The 21200-nt window shown below is 49.8% G+C and overlaps 1 protein-coding gene across 3 annotated transcripts in view; it reads left to right on the top strand.

Annotated features, from left to right (window-relative positions):
- Window positions 1-20487, top strand: part of SGSM1 (small G protein signaling modulator 1) — a 44547-nt gene extending 24060 nt beyond the window's left edge. Inside the window, exons 9-26 of one of the 3 annotated variants that reach the window (XM_036448828.2) lie at window positions 347-471; window positions 1851-1918; window positions 2748-2911; window positions 3077-3209; window positions 4800-4964; window positions 6121-6259; window positions 8484-8548; window positions 8893-9038; window positions 9967-10095; window positions 10470-10652; window positions 11905-11973; window positions 12556-13143; window positions 14134-14258; window positions 16097-16179; window positions 16573-16682; window positions 17429-17525; window positions 18669-18836; window positions 19664-20485. In XM_036448828.2, coding sequence (XP_036304721.1) covers window positions 347-471; window positions 1851-1918; window positions 2748-2911; window positions 3077-3209; window positions 4800-4964; window positions 6121-6259; window positions 8484-8548; window positions 8893-9038; window positions 9967-10095; window positions 10470-10652; window positions 11905-11973; window positions 12556-13143; window positions 14134-14258; window positions 16097-16179; window positions 16573-16682; window positions 17429-17525; window positions 18669-18836; window positions 19664-19752 — 2646 coding nt within the window. In that variant the 3' untranslated portion in view covers window positions 19753-20485. Of the gene's footprint in view, window positions 1-346; window positions 472-1850; window positions 1919-2747; window positions 2912-3076; window positions 3210-4799; window positions 4965-6120; window positions 6260-8483; window positions 8549-8892; window positions 9039-9966; window positions 10096-10469; window positions 10653-11904; window positions 11974-12555; window positions 13144-14133; window positions 14259-16096; window positions 16180-16572; window positions 16683-17428; window positions 17526-18668; window positions 18837-19663 lie in introns of all 3 variants that reach the window. The other 2 variants (XM_036448829.2, XM_036448830.2) reach the window with 2 other exon arrangements.
- Window positions 20488-21200: the final 713 nt, after the last annotated feature.

The following is a 21200-nucleotide window of genomic DNA, read 5'->3' on the forward strand; positions in this document are numbered from 1 at the left end:
GGTGATGTTGTCGGGGACAGAGCTCCTTCTTGGTTCTAAAGAATTCCCAGGTCCGCCCTTGTAGCAGGGCCCTGGACTCAGAAGGGAGATGGGGGTATGAAAGTGCTAGGGGCAGGCAGCTCTCACAGCTGGGTCTACTAATATAATACCCATCCTGGGTGGTTGACTGCAATAGCTTTGCTTAGTATGGCCACTTAGAAGGAAGTTCAGGGTCTTCCAAATAGCCATGACCTTGGAAGAAATGACCCAACCTCTTGGTTCCGGTTATGAGTCCTTGAGTCAAATGGACCGTGTTAACTGTCAACTCTGGCACTACAACCAAGCCTGAGTCCTTCTCTCTCTGCAGAGGGATGACATGGAGGCTGTCCCAGGGTACCTGTCGCTGCACCAGACTGCTGACCTCATGACCCTGAAGTGGACACCCAACCAGCTGATGAATGGGTCTGTGGGAGATCTGGACTATGAGAAGAGGTAGGGTGCCAGGTACCTCCCCTTCCCTTGGCACAAGGAAGTTTGTGCCCCGTCCCTTGTGCCCTGACGCTGCTCCATCTGGTTGTTACAGCCGCTTGGCCCAGCCTCCCTGTGGCACTGGCCTCATGGGTAACTCAGGAACTTGGGAGGATCCAGTAACCGACTGGAAGAACCTTAGGGTGTGGGAACTAGGCAGAGCCCTGGCCAAAACACCACCCAGAAATATCTTAACCAAGATTTCATCAGTTTGGCCAAATCAATTGGGAGTTCCCAGGCTAAAGTCTACCCTTCGAGTCCCCTGTCCCACAAAAATAGGCCAACATTGCCCCCTCTCGTGCTCAGTTCTGGTTGCTGAGAGGAGTGTGGCCTTGACATAGCATGGCGGTGCATCCAGGGAGGTGGCCTCTCATGCCACTGGTCAACTGCTCCCCACTGCAAGGGCTTGGGTCTCATGAAGGAGTGCATTCCTGTGGCCCCCCCTCCCATTGTGTTATGAGGGGGGGAAAATGGAAACCTGAACTAAATCACAGGGCCCATTAGCCAGTACTTTTTAAAATGTACCAGTGCCGTGGTGAGCCCTTCAAGTAGGCGATTCCATTCAATCCTCACAGCAGCACTGTGCAGTGGGCATTATGCTTGTTTTCAGAGAAGGAAATTGTGGCTCACAGGAGCCTCTACGTCACACTGCTGGGACCCACCTGTGAAGTCAAGGCTGTTGAATGGCTATTCTGACTCCTGCCGTGTACATAGGGTGGCCTGAAGTTAGGGTCAGCATTTAGTCAAGACTCAGGTACCATTGACAGAAAACCAAACTCAATCTGACTTAAGCATTTGCTTACATGAACTGAAAAATCTAGGGCAGTGGCTTCAGGCATGGCTGGATCCAGGGATTCAAGTGAGGAAGACCTGAACATTTTCCATCTCTTGGTTCTGCTTCCCTGACTGTTGATTCTATTTTTCTTGCCATAGCCTCACATCTCCAGACTTCTAGCATACTTACCACTACTTTTCTATCATAAAGGAGCATCTGTTTCCTAGTAATTCTAAGTTTGATAATTGAATCTCATTGGTTCTGCTTGTGTCATGGGGTCATCCCTGAACCAATCAATCACTTTGGCCAAAACAGTAGAACATGCTGATTGATCAAGCCTCAGTCAGGTGGCCATTCTGGACTTCTGGGGTGGGGGCCAGGGAGGAGGGAGTCCTTAGAAAATTGGGGCCAAAGAAGAGATAGTCTGATAGATACAGACGTTAGGGTCAGGTGGGTCCTGGTGGGAAGGGTGGAAGAACCCATGCGTGTGGTCTTCTGGCCGCCTGGGCCTTCCCCCACGATGATGTGGGCAGACATCCTGCAGCTCTAACCTTCCCTTGCCTTCCAGCGTCTATTGGGACTATGCCATGACCATCCGCCTGGAGGAGATCGTCTATCTGCACTGCCACCAACAAGGTAGGGACTGCCTGCCCCCTCCCCCCCCGCCCGCCCCCGGCTCCCGCTTATTGCCTATGTAACCTCAGGCACGTGGCTTCACCTCTCTGAGCCTCAGTTTCCCCTGAGTGGGAATCATACCAGAACATAATCATGGGGTTATCATGAGGATCAAGTGGCATATGTTAAAGGCTCAGCAGCAAACCCATGATGTTAGTTGCTAATACTGAGTAAATATGATGTGCCAAGCATGGCTCTGAGTATCTCCATGCCTGTTACTTAATCATCACAACAACCTAGTGGTAGGGGCTCCGTCACTGCCAGTTCACAGGTGAGGAAGCAGCATGGCACAAAGACATGCAGCTTGTAAGCTCCAGAGCCTGGACCTGAACCCAGGTCTTTGTCACTCCAAAGTCAGTGCTCAGCCGATCAGGGATTAATAACTAGTTCCCCTTTAAAGCTCAAAGAAGATATATTCATAATCAGGGAGTCATCCTGCTTTGGAAAGCAAGGGACCTGTGGCCAACCAAGGTGCAAAACATGTAAGCTTATTTAATGAGATAGAACTGGGTTCCAGTCCACACCCTGCCATTTACTAGCTGTGTGACCCTTGGCAAGTTATATAACCTCTCAGAGCCTTGGTTTTATCACTTGTAAACTAGGCAGTGATAGATAATTTGAGTGCTCAATAAGATGGACCCTTACCGTAATGTGCTGATATGTAGTAAGTGCTCAGTCCATGCTACTGACAGTTACTACTGGGCCTGGGGGTACGTGCTGGCCAGGAGGGCCCGTCACTATGCCTCTTGGTGACTTTCTGCTGGGTCTTCTCTGGTCGGTCGCATGGCAGTGGACAGCGGCGGGACGGTGGTGCTGGTCAGCCAGGATGGGATCCAGAGGCCACCCTTCCACTTCCCCAAGGGGGGCCATCTCCTGCAGTTCCTCTCCTGCCTGGAGAATGGGCTGCTCCCTCATGGGCAGCTGGACCCACCACTCTGGTCTCAGCGGGGGAAGGTGAGTGAGCATGGCTGGGGGTGCGGTCAGCCAGGGTGAGTGGTCATTCTTGCCTAGCCCTTACGTGGCTTTTCGGGCGCATGCACACCCCATCAAGACCTTCAGGCCATGCAGTTGGGGGGCAGGTATGTCCCAGGGACTGAGCATTGGGACATGTTCTTTCAGGGCAAAGTATTTCCCAAACTGCGCAAGCGAAGCCCTCAGGGTTCTGCCGAGTCCACAGCTTCGGACAAGGAAGATGACGAGGCCACGGACTACGTGTTCAGGATCATCTACCCCAGCCTGCAGTCCGAGTTCAGTAAGTTGTCCTGATCCTGGGCCCAGCGACCCAGTCTTAGCTGATCCTAAAAATGAACTAGGCGTTTGGAAATAGAGGACAAGTTAGGTCTGGATTCTGGGGCTTTCAGGGGACCTGGAATCGGGAAGTTTATACTGTGGTGGCCTTGATCTGCCCCCATCTGAGAACAAATAACCACTTTTCTTAGCTAATAAAGATGCCATTGGCTGGGAGGTGGCATGGGATAGTGGCAATGACATGGACTCTGGAATTCACATTAGTGAATTCACTTTAACCCCCTGTGCCTCAGTTTCATCATCTGGAAAATGGGGATGTCTGCAGCACATATTTCATAGGGCTTTTGGAGGATTAAATGAGAGAAGTCACTTGACACAGAGAGAACACTCAAATGTTAGCGCTATTGTGTTGTTATACTTCAACAAATTGTTGTAAGGATTTAATGAGATAATGAGGTGATCAATGCAAAGCCCTTGGAATAAGGCTTTGCACATAGTAGGCACTCAATAAATGGTAGTCAGAACAGCAGAAGGGAAGCAAAGTGCTTGACCCTAGCACAGGAGATGATCTGCCTGCTGACTGTCGTGAGACAGATGCCTAGTGAATGGAGATAGATGATCACTGCCATGAGCTAGGATTGAGTGAATTACTATTTGAAAAGTTCTTAGAAGGAGGCCTGGCATTTGTTAAGCATTGTATGGACGTCTGTTAAACAAATCCGTGTCAAGTTATACATCCTTTCCGTTATTTAACCCTCTGTGGCCCCACTGATCCAATCAGATGGATAATGGCTTGAAGCCTCACTTCACATTGAGAGGCTCTTCTGAAAGCAGATGTCCTTCCCAGCAAGGTTGAACTAACCATGCCCGGCCTCTCAGTGCTCCATCTCTCATCCATCGCTGAGTTGGATTGGGGTGTGAGGCAGGCTTGGCAGTAGGTCCTACAGGGCTTGGGTTAGTGTGTTTTCATCCATATATTCCTCCATGCAGAGCCGCAGAGTGTCCTGAAGTGTTGTTTAGCATGTGCTGTTTATGCACACAGCCCCACCAGAGAGCTGGATTCATTAGCCAAGATGCCCTGTGGCCACCTTCCCAGAACACGCTCTCCACCGGGGCTCACCCTCCAACGGGCTCCTGCCAGAGCCAGGCTGGGTTCCCCCTATTTGGGGAATATCAACGTGAGCTTCTTGTGGCTGAATGTGCCACCAGGACAGACGCTAGGATTCAAGACACTAGGATGCAACAGTCCGTGGTGATGGGGACCGTCCTGCACACTGAAAGATGCTGAGCAACATCCCTGGTCTCCACCTACTAGATGCCAAGTGCCAGATCCATCCCCTGCCCACCAAGTGTGGCAACCAGAATGTCTCCAGTCATTGCCAAGAAACTGGAGGCAAACTTGTCTCAGGCTGAGAACTGCTGGTTCAGAGAAATGCTCACATCTCTGCATTCAACTCTGCTGCTGTGTGGGGTGGTGGGGTTGGGGTGCCAGGGGAAGGTTCGAGTCCCGAAGAATTGGTTCTTCTGGTCGGGTTAGTGTTCTGCCATCCTCAGACTTTCCATTTCACCGGTGCTTTCTGTTTTGTGTCTCAAGTTGTTTCCGACCACTGGGGCAGCACAGCCTCAGTCTCCGTGGGCCCTGCCTGGATGGTGGTTCCTGTGGGCCGGTCCGTGCTGGTGGTGGCCAGGGGCAGTCGGTTGGCCCAAACCAGATGGGGCGCTACCCTTCCCATACCAGGCTCGAAGCAGCAGCCCCCGAGTAATGTCTGGGTCTCCCCATTTCTGGGACTGGGTGCCAGCCACCTCTGCCATGTTGTCATTTGAGTCTTGGTCCTGGTGGAGATGGAGGTAAAAGGCAAATAAGGACCCTCATGCTGTCCAGTTGGTACCCGGCGTAATGCAGCTTGGAGTGTTGTGGGTTCAGGAGTGAAGGGATCCATTGGTGATGTCCACAGGGTGGGCATATGCCTGCCACACCTGGGCACAACTGATCAGTGCTTCCCTGAGATTGGCGAAGAACTGGGACTGTTTTTTCTAGAACATTTTACAGGGGCTTGCTGGTGATTTTTGGCCAGCTTATTGGTGAGTCTGCTTGGGAAGGTTTAGTGTAACAAGATACTTTTGGTAGCAGTTGATTATGAATCACCAATGTCAGGAGTTAAGAGATAAGTTGTGCTTTCTTGGTTTTCAAATGTGGCTGCTATGGCAGAATTGTTTTGGAAATGTAGACTCAAGGGATGTATGACCAGGAGGTTTTAATTGGCTAGGTCAGGAATGGGTTATTACTTTTTAATAAGTCCCCTATCTCCATGTGATTCTGGGAGTGGCCAGCCTGCTTGAGACCCATTGGAGCAGCTGGATCAGGACAGCTCAGGTGCCCTCTTCCTTGTCAGTGGGAGGCTACATTGGGTTCTCTCCCTTGTGTGCCCTGCCTCACCAGATGAGTCAGGCTCCCTCTGTCTCGCCACCAGAGACTCTCTCACCAGAGAGCCTGTCTCTGAGTCCTGGAGACCATCTGCCTTCCCCAGAAGCCCCAGCAGGTCCCCTGCCTTCATTGCCAGCCTCCTGTGAGGACAGCTGGATGACAACATGGTGTGAGGCTTGGCCTCCTACTCTGGGATTGGGCCTGTTTTCTTGGCTCTGGTCTCTCTCTGGGTTCTCTTCCACACTCTACTGTCATCGGCTCTGCCCATTTGCTGGGGGCCCCAAATTTTGGTGGTGGCTTTCACTGGATCAGGCGGGCTCAAGAACTTGGGTCAGACAACGATTGTGGTCACTGTTTCCTACTATGACATTAAGGGGCTTTTCCTATCCCTATGCTGGCCTAGGAGTGATCTGCTTGTTTTGGGGTGAGGCTTCTGTAACCCACATATGCTCAATGAGGGCTCTTCTTCTGTCCCTTCTACTCCCCACAGTGCCCCAGGACCTGATGGATGTCTCCATGAGCAACCTGCCAGCCCTGTGGCAACCCAGTACCCACAAATCCTCTTGCTCATCCTGTTCACAGAGTGGCTCAGGTGATGGTGGCTCAACCAATGGCTGCAAACATGAGAGGTATGAGGGCTTGAGCTGTGGATGGAGGGAACTGGAAGGATTTACCAAAGATTTAGAGTTACTTGCCTTGCACTGACTTCAGAGGCTCTGGAATCATCCAGATCTAAGTTAAATCCTGCCTTGTGAAGTCCTAGCAGTTGGAGCTTCCTTACATGGAAAAAGAAGGTATGTCGCAGCAGCAAACAGCCCTAAAACCTCAGTGGCTATTACAGCAAAGGTTTATGTGTCATGCATGCTATGTGTCTATTATGGATCAGTTGGAGATTCTGCTTTCTGCACATCAAAGGTCTCGCTGGTGGAGCCAACACCATCTTGAATATTGCCAATCACAGTGACGGATGGAAATGGGTTGGAGGGACTCAAAGCAGCATTTAAATGCTCCAGGTCAAATGAAACACCTGTCATTCACACTCACGCCTACTCTACAAGGAGCCAGGAAGTGAAGTCCCCCATGCACTTCCAGGCAGGCGCCAGAAATATTATTAAACGGGACAGTAATGCTTACTTTATATAGCTATTATAAGGACAAATCAAATAACGGTTTGAAGTGGCCAACATGTGGTACATGGTAATGCTCAATAAATTACACGCTATTTTATTGTATAAAGTTAAATCCCGAGATCAGCTCTTTCTTTGCACATAGAACTGTGGTCTCTTTGGAAGAATGACTCAGCCCATTCATGAGAATGGTCTTGTTTCCTACTTACCTGGCATGGCCTGCAGGAGTGGAATTCTTTTTTCTCTTCTGGGCCTCTGTCCCAATGGGTGGTCAGTCTTCAGCTGTAGGAACATCAAGGGCAGGGGTCTGGATTTAGATTTTTTAAGTCTTCTAAGCCGTGGGGACCAGAAAACTTATCACCTGAGTATATTTTCAGTCTCTCATCCCAGACCTGTTGAAACAGAATCTGCATTTAACAAGATCCCGGGACCATGTGTCAAACAAGAGACTAACAAGTTAATGTGCGTCAGAATCCTCTGCAGGAGGAAGTAAAACCTACTGGTGCCTAGACTGCTTCCTGGAGGTCCTGACTGAGTAGGTCTATACAGGGCCCAGGAATCCACGTGGTGGAGAAATTCCAAGTGATCATGGGCTGGTGGTCCATGGACCACTGAAAAGTGCTGTTCTAACTTAGTACCTCCCTCCCATTGTATCTGTTTATACACCTAGTGACAGGGAGCTCATCACCTTGCAGGTAGCTGAGTACACTGTGGGACAGCTGTCAGTGAGATGCTCTTCTCATGTAATCTGAGCAAGCCTGAGTCTTGCCAACATGAGGGCACAAAGAGGATGACTTTAAAGTTTAATGCCTCCAGGTATACCTGGAGGACTTCGGCCTGCTTTCTATTATACTTAGTGTCCCTGAGTTTCCCTGGGTGTCCCTTGGGATGATTTTCCTCTACTCTGTTTTTTGCAAGAAGGTATAACACCCTCTTCAGCAGCCCTTGTTTTCTCCAACAATGCTGGGCCTTATTCCTCTCTCCTCTTTCAGCCAAAAAAAAAGCCCCCCAGAATTCCCATGCAAGGAGAATCTATGCCACATCACCTCCTTTGCAATCAGCTAGACTCTTGAGTCCCAGTTTGGCTCAATTTGGTTCAGGTGGGTCACTTCAGAAGTCAGAATTCTTTTCTGAAAGTGTCAGAAACCCACTTCAAACTGGTTCAAGTAAAAAGGAAAATCTGCTGACAGAATTGGAAAGTCCACGGGTACAGTGGCTTCAGGTATGGCTGGATCCAGATGCTCAAAACAGGAATCTCTGTTTTTTTCTTTGGCTCTTGCTTCTGCTTGCCACTATGATAGTTTCATGCTTCGGCAGGCCCTTCTGTGCAGTAGCAAAAGTGGATCTCGGCTGCCACTGCCCCATATCCCATTGGCTTTGGAATTTAATCAGGGAAAAGAGTGTCTGTTTCCCAGTTACCCCAACAAAAGTCCCAGAGCTGATTCTCATTGGCCCAGGTTGGATTACATCACCACCTCTGGTCCAATTACTGTGTTTCCAATGTGAGTCATGCACTGGACAGAATCAGCTCTACCCAAACCATGAGGACAGAGTTATGGAGTGACTAGCAGATAGCAGAAGGGGCACTGATGCTGTATGAGCAGAAATAATACCCCTTGACCGGCTGGCTTCAATCTGCTCCTAGAAATAACGAGTTGTCTCCTCCCCAGGAAACCTGGGCTGTGTGTGGGTTTGCCCTAAGTGTCTCCCTTTCCTCCACCGGCAGGGCTCCCTTGAAGCTTCTCTGTGACAACATGAAGTACCAGATCCTCTCCAGAGCCTTCTATGGATGTGCGTATTGACCTTATTTGCCATCGTGATCTCCAGAGAACATTCATTGAGTGCCTGCTACGGGCCATCAATATCAGGGGAAGGAGCCTGGCTCTGGAGCTCGAACCCATGCTCCTCTATTTCTTAGCTGCCTGGTTTTAGTGAAGCGATACTCACTTTTCTGAGCCTCCATTTCGTCATCATTAAATTGGAGATAAATATACCTTTATCCTAAGAGAGGGCAGTGAACAATGGGTTTCTTGGTGGCAGGGGCTTGGTTTAGTCGCCATTGCATTGGAAACTCTAAGACAAGGCATGGAGATTTGGATGGTGGGTGATGATCCTGTCTCTATCTCCCCCCACAGGGCTTGCCTACTGCAGACACCTATCCACCGTGAGGACCCACCTGTCAGCCCTGGTCAATCACAGGATTGTGTCTCCAGACTTGCCCTGTGATGCTAAACACGGGCTGACGGCCGGGATCTGGGAGCAGTACCTGCAGGACAGCACAGTAAGGCTTGGCCTGGCTCGGCCTGTAGTGGGACTGCAGCGGGTGAGGGGCATCTTGCAATCTAAGGAATAGACCTATCTGCTTGTGGGGTCTCAGAATGCTGTGATATCTTTGGGTTCTGCATACCCAAACTCAATCATTCTAAGACCCATAGTCTGCTTCTGCCCACTGGGGTGAGGATCCAGGAGGTTGGAAAATACACATGCTCTCCTGGAAGGAGTAAGAACCCATCAGTGGCTAAGCATTTATTAAGCACCAGCTGTATGCTCAATCCTGCATGAAAGTGCTATGAGTCCCCAGTGAGCAGGAATTCATAATGTGGTTGAATCTATTTCGAATGATGAGAGGTGCTAATTTAGAGGGAGACACTAGTCATCCTAGTGTGCCCCCAAATCATCAGTGTGTGCAGAACCAGCTACTAATGTTCACTGTGGATTAATTTGCTTTAAAACAGTTTTCTTAGAGTTTAGTTGAGATGAAAAACTCAAAGATAATATTCCCAAATAAGCACAATATACAAAATTGATAGAAAACTAAGTAGAAATATAAGTTCATTATACCCTGGCTTTTCCTTTTTTTAAAAAATAAAAATAAGTTCACACTAGACATGATCTGCATCTTGTTTTTTTCCACTAACAGTACACATTGAGCATCATTTTGTGTAGGTTCTCATAGATGCACCTTCCAGCTTACTGTGTGGTGTTCCCCTGTCGGGGTCTACTGTTCTCCCATGGGTGGGCGATGGAGGGGTTCCCAGGGCTTTGCTCTTTCAGGTCACATGTAGTGGGTATTGGGTCCACATGGCTTCGCTCATGCATGCCAGATTTCCTAAGGGCTCAGTCTGAGAAGAAGAACTGGATCAGGGAGTCTGCCCCTGGCTTTCTGTTGGCCACACAAACCCTTTGCTCCCCCCGTCTCCCCTCCACAGAGTTACGAGGAGCAGGAGTTGCTGCGCCTTATCTACTACGGGGGCATCCAGCCCGAGATCCGCAAGGCCGTGTGGCCCTTCCTGCTGGGCCACTACCAGTTCGGGATGACAGAGACGGAGAGGAAGGAGGTTGGCTACCCTGAAGGGCACTGGGGTCTTTGGCAGAGCTCTGGTCCCTTTTGGACCGAGGTGGGCAGGGAGCTGGGGGGAGCCAGGAAGCTCGAGGGCAGCGCGCTCCCCTAGAAATCCAGCACAAGCCACGGGTGTCATTTAAAAAAAATAAACATTTATTTTGAGATGATTATAGGTTCACACCCTTCTTTATTACCTTCCCTCTCTCCTCCCTGGCACATAGTAGGTGCTCAGTGAATGTCGGTTGGCTGAATGTTAGACTGGTGCTTCCAGGGCTCAGGATCCCGGGTCAGAGCCACCTGGTCTTCCCAGTGGCGTTGGCTTTCCCCAGGGGTCCCAGCACTTCCGGTGACCTTGCATCTGCCCTGCAGGTGGACGAGCAGATCCATGCCTGCTACGCGCAGACCATGTCCGAATGGCTGGGCTGTGAGGCAATCGTGCGGCAGAGGGAGCGGGAGTCCCACGCAGCCGCCCTGGCCAAGTGCTCCTCAGGGGCCAGCCTGGACGGCCACCTGCACCGGATGATGCACAGGGACTCCACCATCAGCAACGAGGTGACGGCGGGTCACTTGAGGGAGGGGAGAGTGGGGTGCGAAAGCCAGGATCCTCTCCGTCAGGCTGTGGTAGGAAAGGTGAGGGCTGGGTGTTTGGCCCTAGTTTTTGGGTGGAAGGAGACTTTGCAGTTTGACAGACCTAGGTTTGAACTCTAGCCCATTTTCTAGCCCTGGAGCCTCAGGCAGGCACCCATACTTTTGGGCTTCAGTTTCCTCATCTGTCAAAGGGAAATAATCATTTAGAGGGGAGATTTGTGTGCCTCCTAAATGAGTAGTGTATATAAAGCACCTACCACAGTGCTAGACTTTTATTTATTCAACAAATGCTTATTGAGTGCCTACCATGTGCCAGGTACTGTCAGGAATGTTCTGAGAGATCAGGAATACTTCAGTGACCAAGTCAGACATATCTGTTCTCACTAAATCTCCAGTTTAGTGGCCCAAAGCAGAAGCTGGAAAAAAAAAAAAAAAAAAGTTAATTCTCTTCACTAGTGATGTATCAGCTATCACGTTGCTACACTAATACTGCATAACAAGCAATCCCCAAAGGTCAGTGGTTTCCAACAACACACGTTCCCTTTTTCTCATGAGTCTGTGTGTCAGCAAGGCAGTTCTGAGCTCTGAAGGCCAACTCAAGTCTTGTTGACCTTCACAGAGCACTCTCACCTGCCTGGACTGACTCAGTTGTGCTCCACGTCTTGTCCTCCAGCTGGTTACCTGGGTTTGTTCTCCCAGTGAGCACAGATTATAAAGAGAGACATACACAAGCTCTTTTTCAGGCTCTGCCCTGGTGACTTTGCTAACATCCCATTGGCCAAAGCAGGTCACATGGCCAAGCCTAGCATCAGAGTAGGCAGGAAGTAGAAGTTATAGGGCAAAAAGCACAAATACAGAGAGGGAGAAAAAAAAAAAATCGGGTCATTCATACAATTACTCTGCGTCTAACTAAAACGTTAGCCAGAAGTCTCAAGTAGAGAGCAGTGAAAGATGGGGTTTCCTGCTTACAGAGGTGGGAGGGGGAGGCCCAGGGGCTGGTGGAGCGCCCTCTGAAGAGGCTCCTGGGAACAGACAGTGAGACCCCAGCAAGTCCTTTCATTGCATAGATAGGAACCTGAGGCCTTGAGAGGGGACCTCCTGAAGTCAGGAATAGAAATGAAACTAGACTTCTGACTCCCTCCTGGCTCAGTGCAGGGTCTCCGAGCCGGGATGCCGCAGCCTCACCCAGGCTCCCTCCTGCCTCTTTTTCTCTCAGTCCTCCCAGAGCTGCAGTTCTGGCCACCAGAACATCCGCCTGCAGAGCGACTCCAGCAGCAGCACACAGGTGACCTTCCCGAGGCCACGCCCCCATCTGCCCATCACCCTCCCTCCAACCTGGAGCAATAATGGACTTGGTTGCCCATCATCTCCGAGTCACTCAGGGTTTATTTGTTTTAGCTGTTATACTAGCATTAAAGATTGAGTTTTTAATTACCGTATGTAAGTAACATGAATCTATTTCCCCTGTAAAAGAGTTAAAATATTATTATAGAGAAAGCTAAATTTGGCTTTGACTTTCACTGTACAAACAGGTGCAGATAATTTAAGTAAAATATTAGTTAACAACATGAGGAACAGGTTAAACAAAGCATGTTATTGTATATCCATGTAAATCCCTTAGTAATCCCTCCACAGAGTCAACTGCAATGCTTCCTTGTTTCTTTCTGGGTTATTCTATGCATTTTTATTCTTCACAAATGGGAGCATGTATCGCACCTTGTTCTGCCTCACTCCTTTTACTGGCTGTGTGGTATTCCATCACATGCATGTTCCATATTTGAACCAGTCCCCTGTTGATGAACACTGAGGTTCCTGCTGGAAGCAGTGTCCATCCTAGTCCATCTGTCTTTGTGCACCTTGTCTTCAGGTGTTCGAGTCTGTGGACGAAGTGGAGCAGGTGGAGACAGAAGGCAAGTTGGAGGAGAAACAGCCGAAGATCCCCAATGGGAACCTGGTGAATGGCACCTGTTCCCCGGACTCCGGCCATCCTTCCTCCCACAACTTCTCCTCTGGCTTCTCGGAGCACTCGGAGCCCAGCCTGAGTACCGAGGACGGTGTCATGGACGCCCAGCGCAGTGCCTCCCTGGTGCTTCGACCTGGGGACAGCAGCGTGGACGAAGGGCAGAGCAGCGAGGCCACCACTTCCCGGGACGAGGCTCCGCGTGAGCAGCTGGCCGTGCAGGACAGCCTGGAGAGTGACCTCCTCGCCAACGAGAGCATGGACGAGTTCATGTCCATCCCAGGCAGCATGGACGTGGCTCTGCCTGAAAAGGAGGGCCCCCCGGTGGAGGGCTGGGGGGGCAGCGAGGTGAAGTGCAGCCGGGTGGACAGTGAGGACAACCTCTCAGAGGAGCCCGAGATGGAGAGTCTCTTCCCAGCCTTGGCCTCTCTGGCCGTGAGCACAACTGCCAACAACGAGACGTCCCCTGTGTCATCCAGTGGTGTCACCTACTCCGTAAGTGTCTAGAATTCTCCCCCCCGTTTCCTACAGCTGCAGTAGCGGGGGAGTGTGCCCCAAACCTCAAGTTTCCATACAGCCCTCGTTCATTGCATTTCCCCATCGCAGAGAGTTCACTATGGAAACCCATTTGGGGGAATGATGATAAATACTTAAAGAACACAGCCTTAGGGGTCAAACAGTCCTGGCTTTAAGGTGACCAGTTGAGACGGGTCCCTTCATCTTCCTGAGCCTCAGTTTCCCTATCTGTCTTCCTGGGTGGTTTCAAAATTACTGAGTCAGGTCCTCTGGGCCTATCACTCTGTTGACGATGAGCATCTTGACTTACCCGCAGGTCCAGTATCTTTTAAATCTTTGAGTTTGGCTCTTTGGGGTCCTGCCTGAATGTGGAAAGTCTCACTAGTTTCCTTACCTTGAGGGTGGGGGGACCACAACACCATGAAATCCAAGCCTAAATGTTCCCGTGTCAGCAGCTTCCCTCAAGCAAAAGCCAGCTTTGGTGTTTTCTTGCCATTTTGGATTAATTTTGGCCTTGAAATGTTCTTTTTTTTTCTTTTTTTTTTTTTCTTGCCATATTGAGCCATGTCATCCTGATTTTTGGGTCAAGGCATCAGGTCCAGCATATTTCCAGAATCGGACTTCTGTTCAGTTCTTCCACTTCTCATCCAGTCTTCAGCAGAGAGGGGCACACTTCCAGCTACAGTTAGAACTCTTTTAGTTTCTTCGTCTATAAAATGGGAGTGATACATCCGTGCACCTCATAGGATTGTTTTGTGTTATCAAAGAAAAAATTAAAAGAATATTCCTCATACAAAGGGAAAGGGGATTTCTGAGAACAAAAAACAATCAAACCCTCCTCTGGGCCAGATGGAGGATGTCCTTGCAGTGACTCCGGAAGAGGGGAAGGGCAGGGGTGAGAACCTCTAAAATTCGCCTCTGAGAGGAGTTGGGGTGTAATTGTTTTCTTCCCCTCCTGTGGGCTGGCAGCCGGAGCTGCTGGACCTGTACACCGTGAACCTGCACCGCATCGAGAAGGACGTGCAGAGGTGCGACCGCAACTACTGGTACTTCACGCCCGCCAACCTGGAGAAGCTGCGCAACATCATGTGCAGGTGGCTGGGGGGCAGGGCTGCATCTGGAGGGGATCAGGGCAGATGGAGAGGGTAGAATGTGGGCTGCAGAGAGCCCAGCTAGGACTGCAGCCTCTGCAGTTGGCCCATGCCCACCAGATCTTATTCCAGCCCACACTGACAACATAACAGTCATAGTAGTGTTAATAATAGAGGACATTTATTAAGCACATACAGTATACGAGGCTCTATCCTGAGCTCTTTATCAAATCATCTCACTTAATCCTCACAACAAGCCTCTGAGATAAGTATTACCACCCTTTGTAGGTGAGGAAATGGAGGCTCGGGTATGGCATTGCTCAGAGGCCTCCAGCTGGGCAGTGGCTGAGTGGGAACTCACTCCCACATCTCTGGGGCTCTGGAATCTGCTTTATTTTATTAAGCCAAGATCCGGGGCTAGTTACTACTTTTCATTAAAAATGACTTTTATTTCTAAAAGTACGAAAGTAACCCATGCTGATTAAAAACCTAAATCAACCAAGGAAATCAGTTCATAGATATAAAGAGAAACTTCTCCCATATCCAGTCATCAATAGCACTCACCAGAAGAAGTAAGTTATAGTATAAAAGTTTTTTTTTACCTATATGTAATTATACTACAAATTTTTTCTACAACTTCATTTTTGCACTCAGTAATACATCCTGGACTTTCCACGCTACTCTAACTTGGTTTGGGGAACTACTATGGCCCACAGGCCAGCTCTAGCTCATTACTTGTTTCTGTAAATAAAGCTTTATTAGAACCCAGCCATGCCCTTTTTTTTTTTTGCACAGTGCTGTGACTGTTTCTGCAGAGTTGAGCAGTTGAGAAGATGTGGCCTACAAAGCTGAAAATATTTGTTGTCTAGACCTCTCGGAAAAGGTTTACTAATCCCTGCTCTAGCACGTTCTTATTAATAAGCACCACTGCTTAACTATTCTCTATTACTGTCCCCCAAGTAACCAAAATTTAGTCTAGGAAATACAAATATAATGTAACATACTAATGTCACATTAAAATGAAAACGTACTGGGGGAGAAGGAAGGAGAGACTGATTTTTGCTAGGTTATGGCATTGGGAAAAATCATGGAAGACACCATAGAGGTGGTGACAATCGAGATGGACTTGGACAAAATTAGGAAAAACTGCAGAAACCATTTGGCCTACAGGTTCGGAGCACATCCCCTGAGCTGAGAGCGCCTGGGTTCAAATCCTGCCTCTGACCTTTATCATGAGGCGTATGACTCTGTCACTTATCTCTGCCTATCTCCATTTGTGAAATGGGATAATAATGGTTCCTTTTTTGTATTATTCTGAAAATTAAATGATGCAATATATGTATAGTAGGCTGAGTAAACAGTAAAAAATCAGTAAATATTTACTACTGTTAAGTGACAGATGGGAATTCAAGACAGAGGGAACTGCAGAAGCACAGGGGCGTGTGCTTTGTTTGTACAAGTTAAATACTTCCCTGTGGCCAGACAGGAAGAAGTACTGGGAAGTGATGGGTGAGACTGTGCATATGGAAGGGAAGAGACTGTCAATGCCTTGCGCCCCCGTTTACTAGTAAGGAGCTTGGATATTGTCTTGTTACACAGTGGAGGTCTAGGAAGGTTTTGAGCATTCAGTGACCTCCGTGAGCCTGACTTTGGGAAGGTCATCCTGGTGCTGAGCATGTGATGTTTGAAGACAGTGAGATTGGGAATGGGGTGCAGGCAGGAGGTAGGGGGTGAGGTCCAGGGGAGGGGTGGGGAACTAGACCACAGAGGAAGCAAAGGAAGAATGGGTGGGAGAGGCAGGTTGTGAGTGTCCGCACTGAGCCCCTGTCTCTCTCTCCTAGCTACATCTGGCAGCACATTGAGATTGGCTATGTCCAGGGCATGTGTGACCTCCTGGCCCCACTGCTGGTCATTCTGGATGACGGTGAGTGTGTTCTCCAGCCCAAGGGCTGGGGGTACAGTTTCCTTCCTATTGAGGGGGTGGGGCGGGGTGAACTTCATTTTGTGTCAGGACAGGTGCTTAGAAGGCTGCCCTAGGAAAGCAAGCTTTTTCTTAATATATGTAGTGACTCTCCAAGCAGCTTTTCTCAACACCATTTTAGCATTTCTTTGTATAACGTCCCCAATATTGACCTTTGCTGTTTTAATACAGAATTTTCCAGACTTGAGAATTTCATGAATGCTGCCTTGAAATAGAATGCACCAGCATTCCATTGTCTCATTTGTGGCCCAGCTTGGGGCCTTAGACCATCACTTTGGGGCCTCCAGGTCTTTGGGCAGTGGTGGAGTTGATGGTTTCTCCTGTGCTCTTCCCCAGAGGCCCTCACCTTCAGCTGCTTTACGGAGCTTATGAAGAGAATGAACCAGAACTTCCCCCATGGAGGAGCCATGGATACGCACTTTGCCAACATGAGGTCACTAATCCAGGTATGATTCAGTCCTATTCAGTGATATAACTTATTTCAACTCAACCCAATGGACCTCAGGTCAACTTAATAGCCACGCCTGGTTTAACTCAACTTAGTAACTCAGCCCAACTCAGAAATTCAAGTCTGCCCAGCCAGCATGGCTCAGTGGTTGAGTGTTGACTTGTAAACCAGGAGGTCAGGGTTTGATTCCTGGTCAGAGCACTTGGCTTGATCTCCAATGTGAGGCTTACAGGGGGCAGCCGATCAATGATTCTCTCTCATCATTGATGTTTCTATCTCTCTTCCTCTCTGAAATCAATAAACATAATATTGTTTTTTAAAAAAAAAACACTCAAGTCCACTTAACCTCTGAATTGAACTAAAAATTTTAATTCAGCTCAACCATAAGTCAGCAACTCAAATCAATTCTACAAGATTCATTTTCACTGAGCATTTATTCAGTCCAGGCACTATGACCACACAATGACCAAGACATGGCACCAGTTCTAAAAGGATGTTTGATGATATTGGTCTTTTCCCTCAAAGTAATGTTTGGGTATATTACACACACACACACACACACACACACACACACACACACACCCCTTTATTGAGATATAATCCACATATCATAAAATGATACTGCACCTGGTTATTAACGGCTCTCTGGTGTCTGGTATGGGGATGGACCATCATTTTTCCAGCTCTCCCCTCTGGTCTGGCCTTTTCCCAGGAGGCTGATCTCACCTTTCCTTCCTCTGACAGATCCTGGACTCAGAGCTCTTTGAGCTGATGCATCAGAATGGGGACTACACTCACTTCTACTTCTGCTACCGCTGGTTCCTGCTGGATTTCAAACGAGGTACAGACTTCAAACGGGGGCCTTGTTCCCAGACTCTTTGTAGCAGAACCTCAGGGAAGATACTACAGAGCAAACTCCAATTGAAGAGAGCAGCACCTATTTATTGAATTCGCATTATCAGTTCACCTACCTTATCTTGCAGTGACACCATGCAGTAGTAGTGTTGCAGTCCCCATTGTACAGATGAGGAAACTAAGGCTGAGAAAATTTGAATTCACAGCTGGGAGGAATAGAGCCAGGACTTGAGCTCCCCTCTTCCTAAGACCAGTTCCCTTCCATTCTATTATGCTGCTTATCAGAAACCAAGAACTCTGAAGCCTTTGGAGCATGTTTCACATGGGACTTAAATATTACGTAGAAACAATAGATTACTATTGCGCTAATTTGGGATGATACTAAGAATAACATCTAACACATACAGGTGTTCATTAAGTGCCAGGCACCGTGCTGAGCCCTTTCTATATATTATCTTACTACTATTTTACTACTGTGAGCATCCTCCCACTTGAGATGAGGAGAGAGAGTATCTAGCCCAAGGTCATCTTGATGGAGCTAGAATTCAAACTGAGTTTATTGGACATAGAAAGCCTTGCTCTCTTCTTTTCTTTTTCTTTTCAGATTACGTTTATTGGGGTTACGTAGTAACATTATGTAAGTTTTAGGTATACAAAGCCTTGCTCTTAACCATTGCCCTATTCTAACTCTTCACTAGAACCAGATACAACAGCCAGTTCTATGTTTAGGAGAGAGGGGAAATATTACCCCCCCCCCCGCCATGGGTGCTAAAAGAGATGGGAGGGTACAGGAAGAGAGGGGGAGACTGCTCAAGGGGTAGAATAGGGATAAGTTAGTGTCAGTCAAACTGCACATGCTCATTTCCTCCACTTGCAGAATGTCAGAGCTGGAAATTTACAACCCACCTTGTTTGTTAGCCCATTCTACAGATGGGGAAAACTGAGGCTTTTGATGGTCAAATGGCAGAGTCCAGGTCTCCTAGCTCCTGGCTTGAGCTCTGTCTGCTGCACCGGCCAGAAGCTCGGAGCACATCTGGCCTGGGGTTTTCCCAGAGGGTGGGCAGCACCATGAGCCCTGGAGCTGACTCTCTCCCCATGTGTGTGTGTGCGTTGGTGTCTGTCTTGGCAGAACTTGTCTATGATGATGTCTTTTCTGTCTGGGAGACCATCTGGGCAGCCAAACACGTCTCGTCCACCCACTACGTCCTGTTCATCGCGCTGGCTCTGGTGGAGGTCTACCGTGACATCATCTTGGAGAACAACATGGATTTCACAGACATCATCAAGTTCTTTAACGGTACCCGCATGCCCGGGGTCTCATCTGAGGCTGCAGGCTTCCAGAGGGCCCCTTCCTGGGGCCTTAGGTGGGACAGAGATTTACTGAGATTGACACACAGGAGGGGCTGGAGGAGGTTCTGCCCACTTCATGTGTCTCTTCCCAATGGGTGAGTCAACCTCTGGTAATGCTGAGGATATGTTTCCCCCTGGGATCTGGCCGAAGGAGCATGGGTCAAACCCTGGCTCTACCACTAGCCAGCTGCGCCCATGGACAAGTCACTGCCCCTCTGTAAGCATCTGCTTTCTCATCTGTGAAATGGGGAACAGCGTCTGCTTCAGAGGGCTGGTGTGTGTAGGGAAAGCAGGCTAGGCAGGCAGTTGACGTGAACAGGAAGGGTACCGCCTTGGGAATCAGAACAGAAGTGAATTCCGATCCCAGCTCTGCCACTCAGCAGTCGGGTGACCTTAGGCCACATGTGTCAAACACAAGGCCCGCGGGCCAAATCCGTCCCGCCAGGCCTTGCAATGTGGCCCGCACCGCGCTGTCATCACTGCACTCCGCTGCGTTTCCATCACAATGACAGTTTATGATTGTTCAGTAAACCATTCGGCCCGCGTTTTAGGCTGGATTTTAGATTTTGGCCCCTTCTCTGATTGAGTTCGACACCCCTACCTTAGGCAAATGGCTTTTTGTCCTGCCCCAAGGTCTCTGCTCCCAGATCCCTCTGGGGATGAGATTAGGTGACGATGGTGGGAAAGCCACAGAGACTCTTCCGGGTGCTGGAAGTGTGACCTGAGGATGGACTCAGAATGAGGCTCACGAGCTGTCGCCTTCTGCTCTTTCAGAAATGGCCGAGCGACACAACACCAAGCAGATCCTGAAGCTGGCCCGGGACCTCGTGTACAAGGTGCAGACTCTGATTGAGAACAAGTGAGGGCCGCCTCGCCCAGGCAGCACCGGCCGAGCTGCCACCTGCCTGTCGTGCCCACTTTTCCTCCCGGCCACCTGGGGGGCGCGGTCCTGGTGTCTGTCTGTGAGCATGGACTTCTGTGCACGGAGAAACTGGCCCGTCTCTGGCCGCCAGGCAGGTGGGGTCGAGGGCTTGCCCCTTGAGTTCAGCCTTACGTTTTCCTGTTTGACCAAAGATCGCCCGTGTGCGGGATTTCTCCGCGCGGGAATTGTTGGTGGACGGAGGGAACATCTCTGTTCAAGGCCTCCAGACGTCGCCTCCCCTTCTCTCCCCATCCCTCCAGACTGTCGTGTCCGAGGAGACTGGGCATGGGATTGTTTTGGAAGTTGGTGTAGGAGTCTGTGGGGCGCCCTCTGTACTCTGATGTTCCAGAACAGCCTGGAAGACCGGCTGGCCGCAGGATTTCTGCACTGGGCACTGTTGCCATTTGGGCTGGGTCATCCTCTTTCTGGAGGAAGGTGGGGAGTGAGGGTTGTTCTGCACATTGTAAGATGTTGAGCACATCCATCGCCTCTACCCACCAGATGCCAGTAGTACCCTCCTCCCCATCCCATTGTGACAACCAGAGGGTCCCAGATATTGCCAAATGTCCCCACTGGCTTAGAGCAGGGGCTACCAATGTGACTCCCAACCGGTTCTTTCTACCTAAGCCGCCTTGTCCTGAGGCCCCTCCTATTTATTTTTTTTCTCCAAATATATATATTTATTGATTCAGAGGCCCCTCCCATTTAGAGAAGGCACGTGGGAGGCCTCACGCTGTATCCTCTCATTTTTCCCCTCCACCTGACTCTGGGAGAGACTTCTTTTCAAGAAGGGACTCTTCCTGCAGGGCAGTGGGACCACGGAAGCGTCTGCAGGTGGGAGACAGTCCGAGGCTCTTCTGGGTTCACCCAGAACCCGCTGTGATTCCCCCAGGAAAGACTGCCTGTCCTCGCACACAGTGGGCCTGGCGCTCCATGGGCCTGGCGCTCCAGGAGCTTGGAATGTGTGTGTTGGTACAGCTTTTCCCCAAGTGCCCTTGCTCACTCAGGACGAAGGGAGAGGAAGACAGAGGGCAGCCAGGGTGACGTGTGTGTTTCCCACGGTGGCTCAGACCCGAAATGGTCCCCACCGTGTCTTCTCTTGAAGGGTCGCCAGTTCACAAACAGATCCTGCGTTCGGTGGTTCAGCTGCCCACCCGTCCTCCGGGAAAGGGGACCTGCCCACTGGGTTCTGATAGTGCACCGGAATTGGGGGACACCGAGTCCGGGAACTGCTCTTCCCAAGAACGGCAGGTCGGGTTTGGGAGAGGGCAGGAGACACGTAAGCACATTGAAGTACCTGCCCTGTGTGCTGGGGAAGCTCTTCCCTCCGTCACAGTATGAGTCCCCGCCGTCCCCTAGTGGGGCTTCCTGGGCGGGACCGACAGACCC

The sequence above is a fragment of the Pipistrellus kuhlii genome, unplaced genomic scaffold (genome assembly GCF_014108245.1).
Source record: "Pipistrellus kuhlii isolate mPipKuh1 unplaced genomic scaffold, mPipKuh1.p scaffold_m20_p_20, whole genome shotgun sequence".
NCBI lineage: Eukaryota > Metazoa > Chordata > Mammalia > Chiroptera > Vespertilionidae > Pipistrellus > Pipistrellus kuhlii.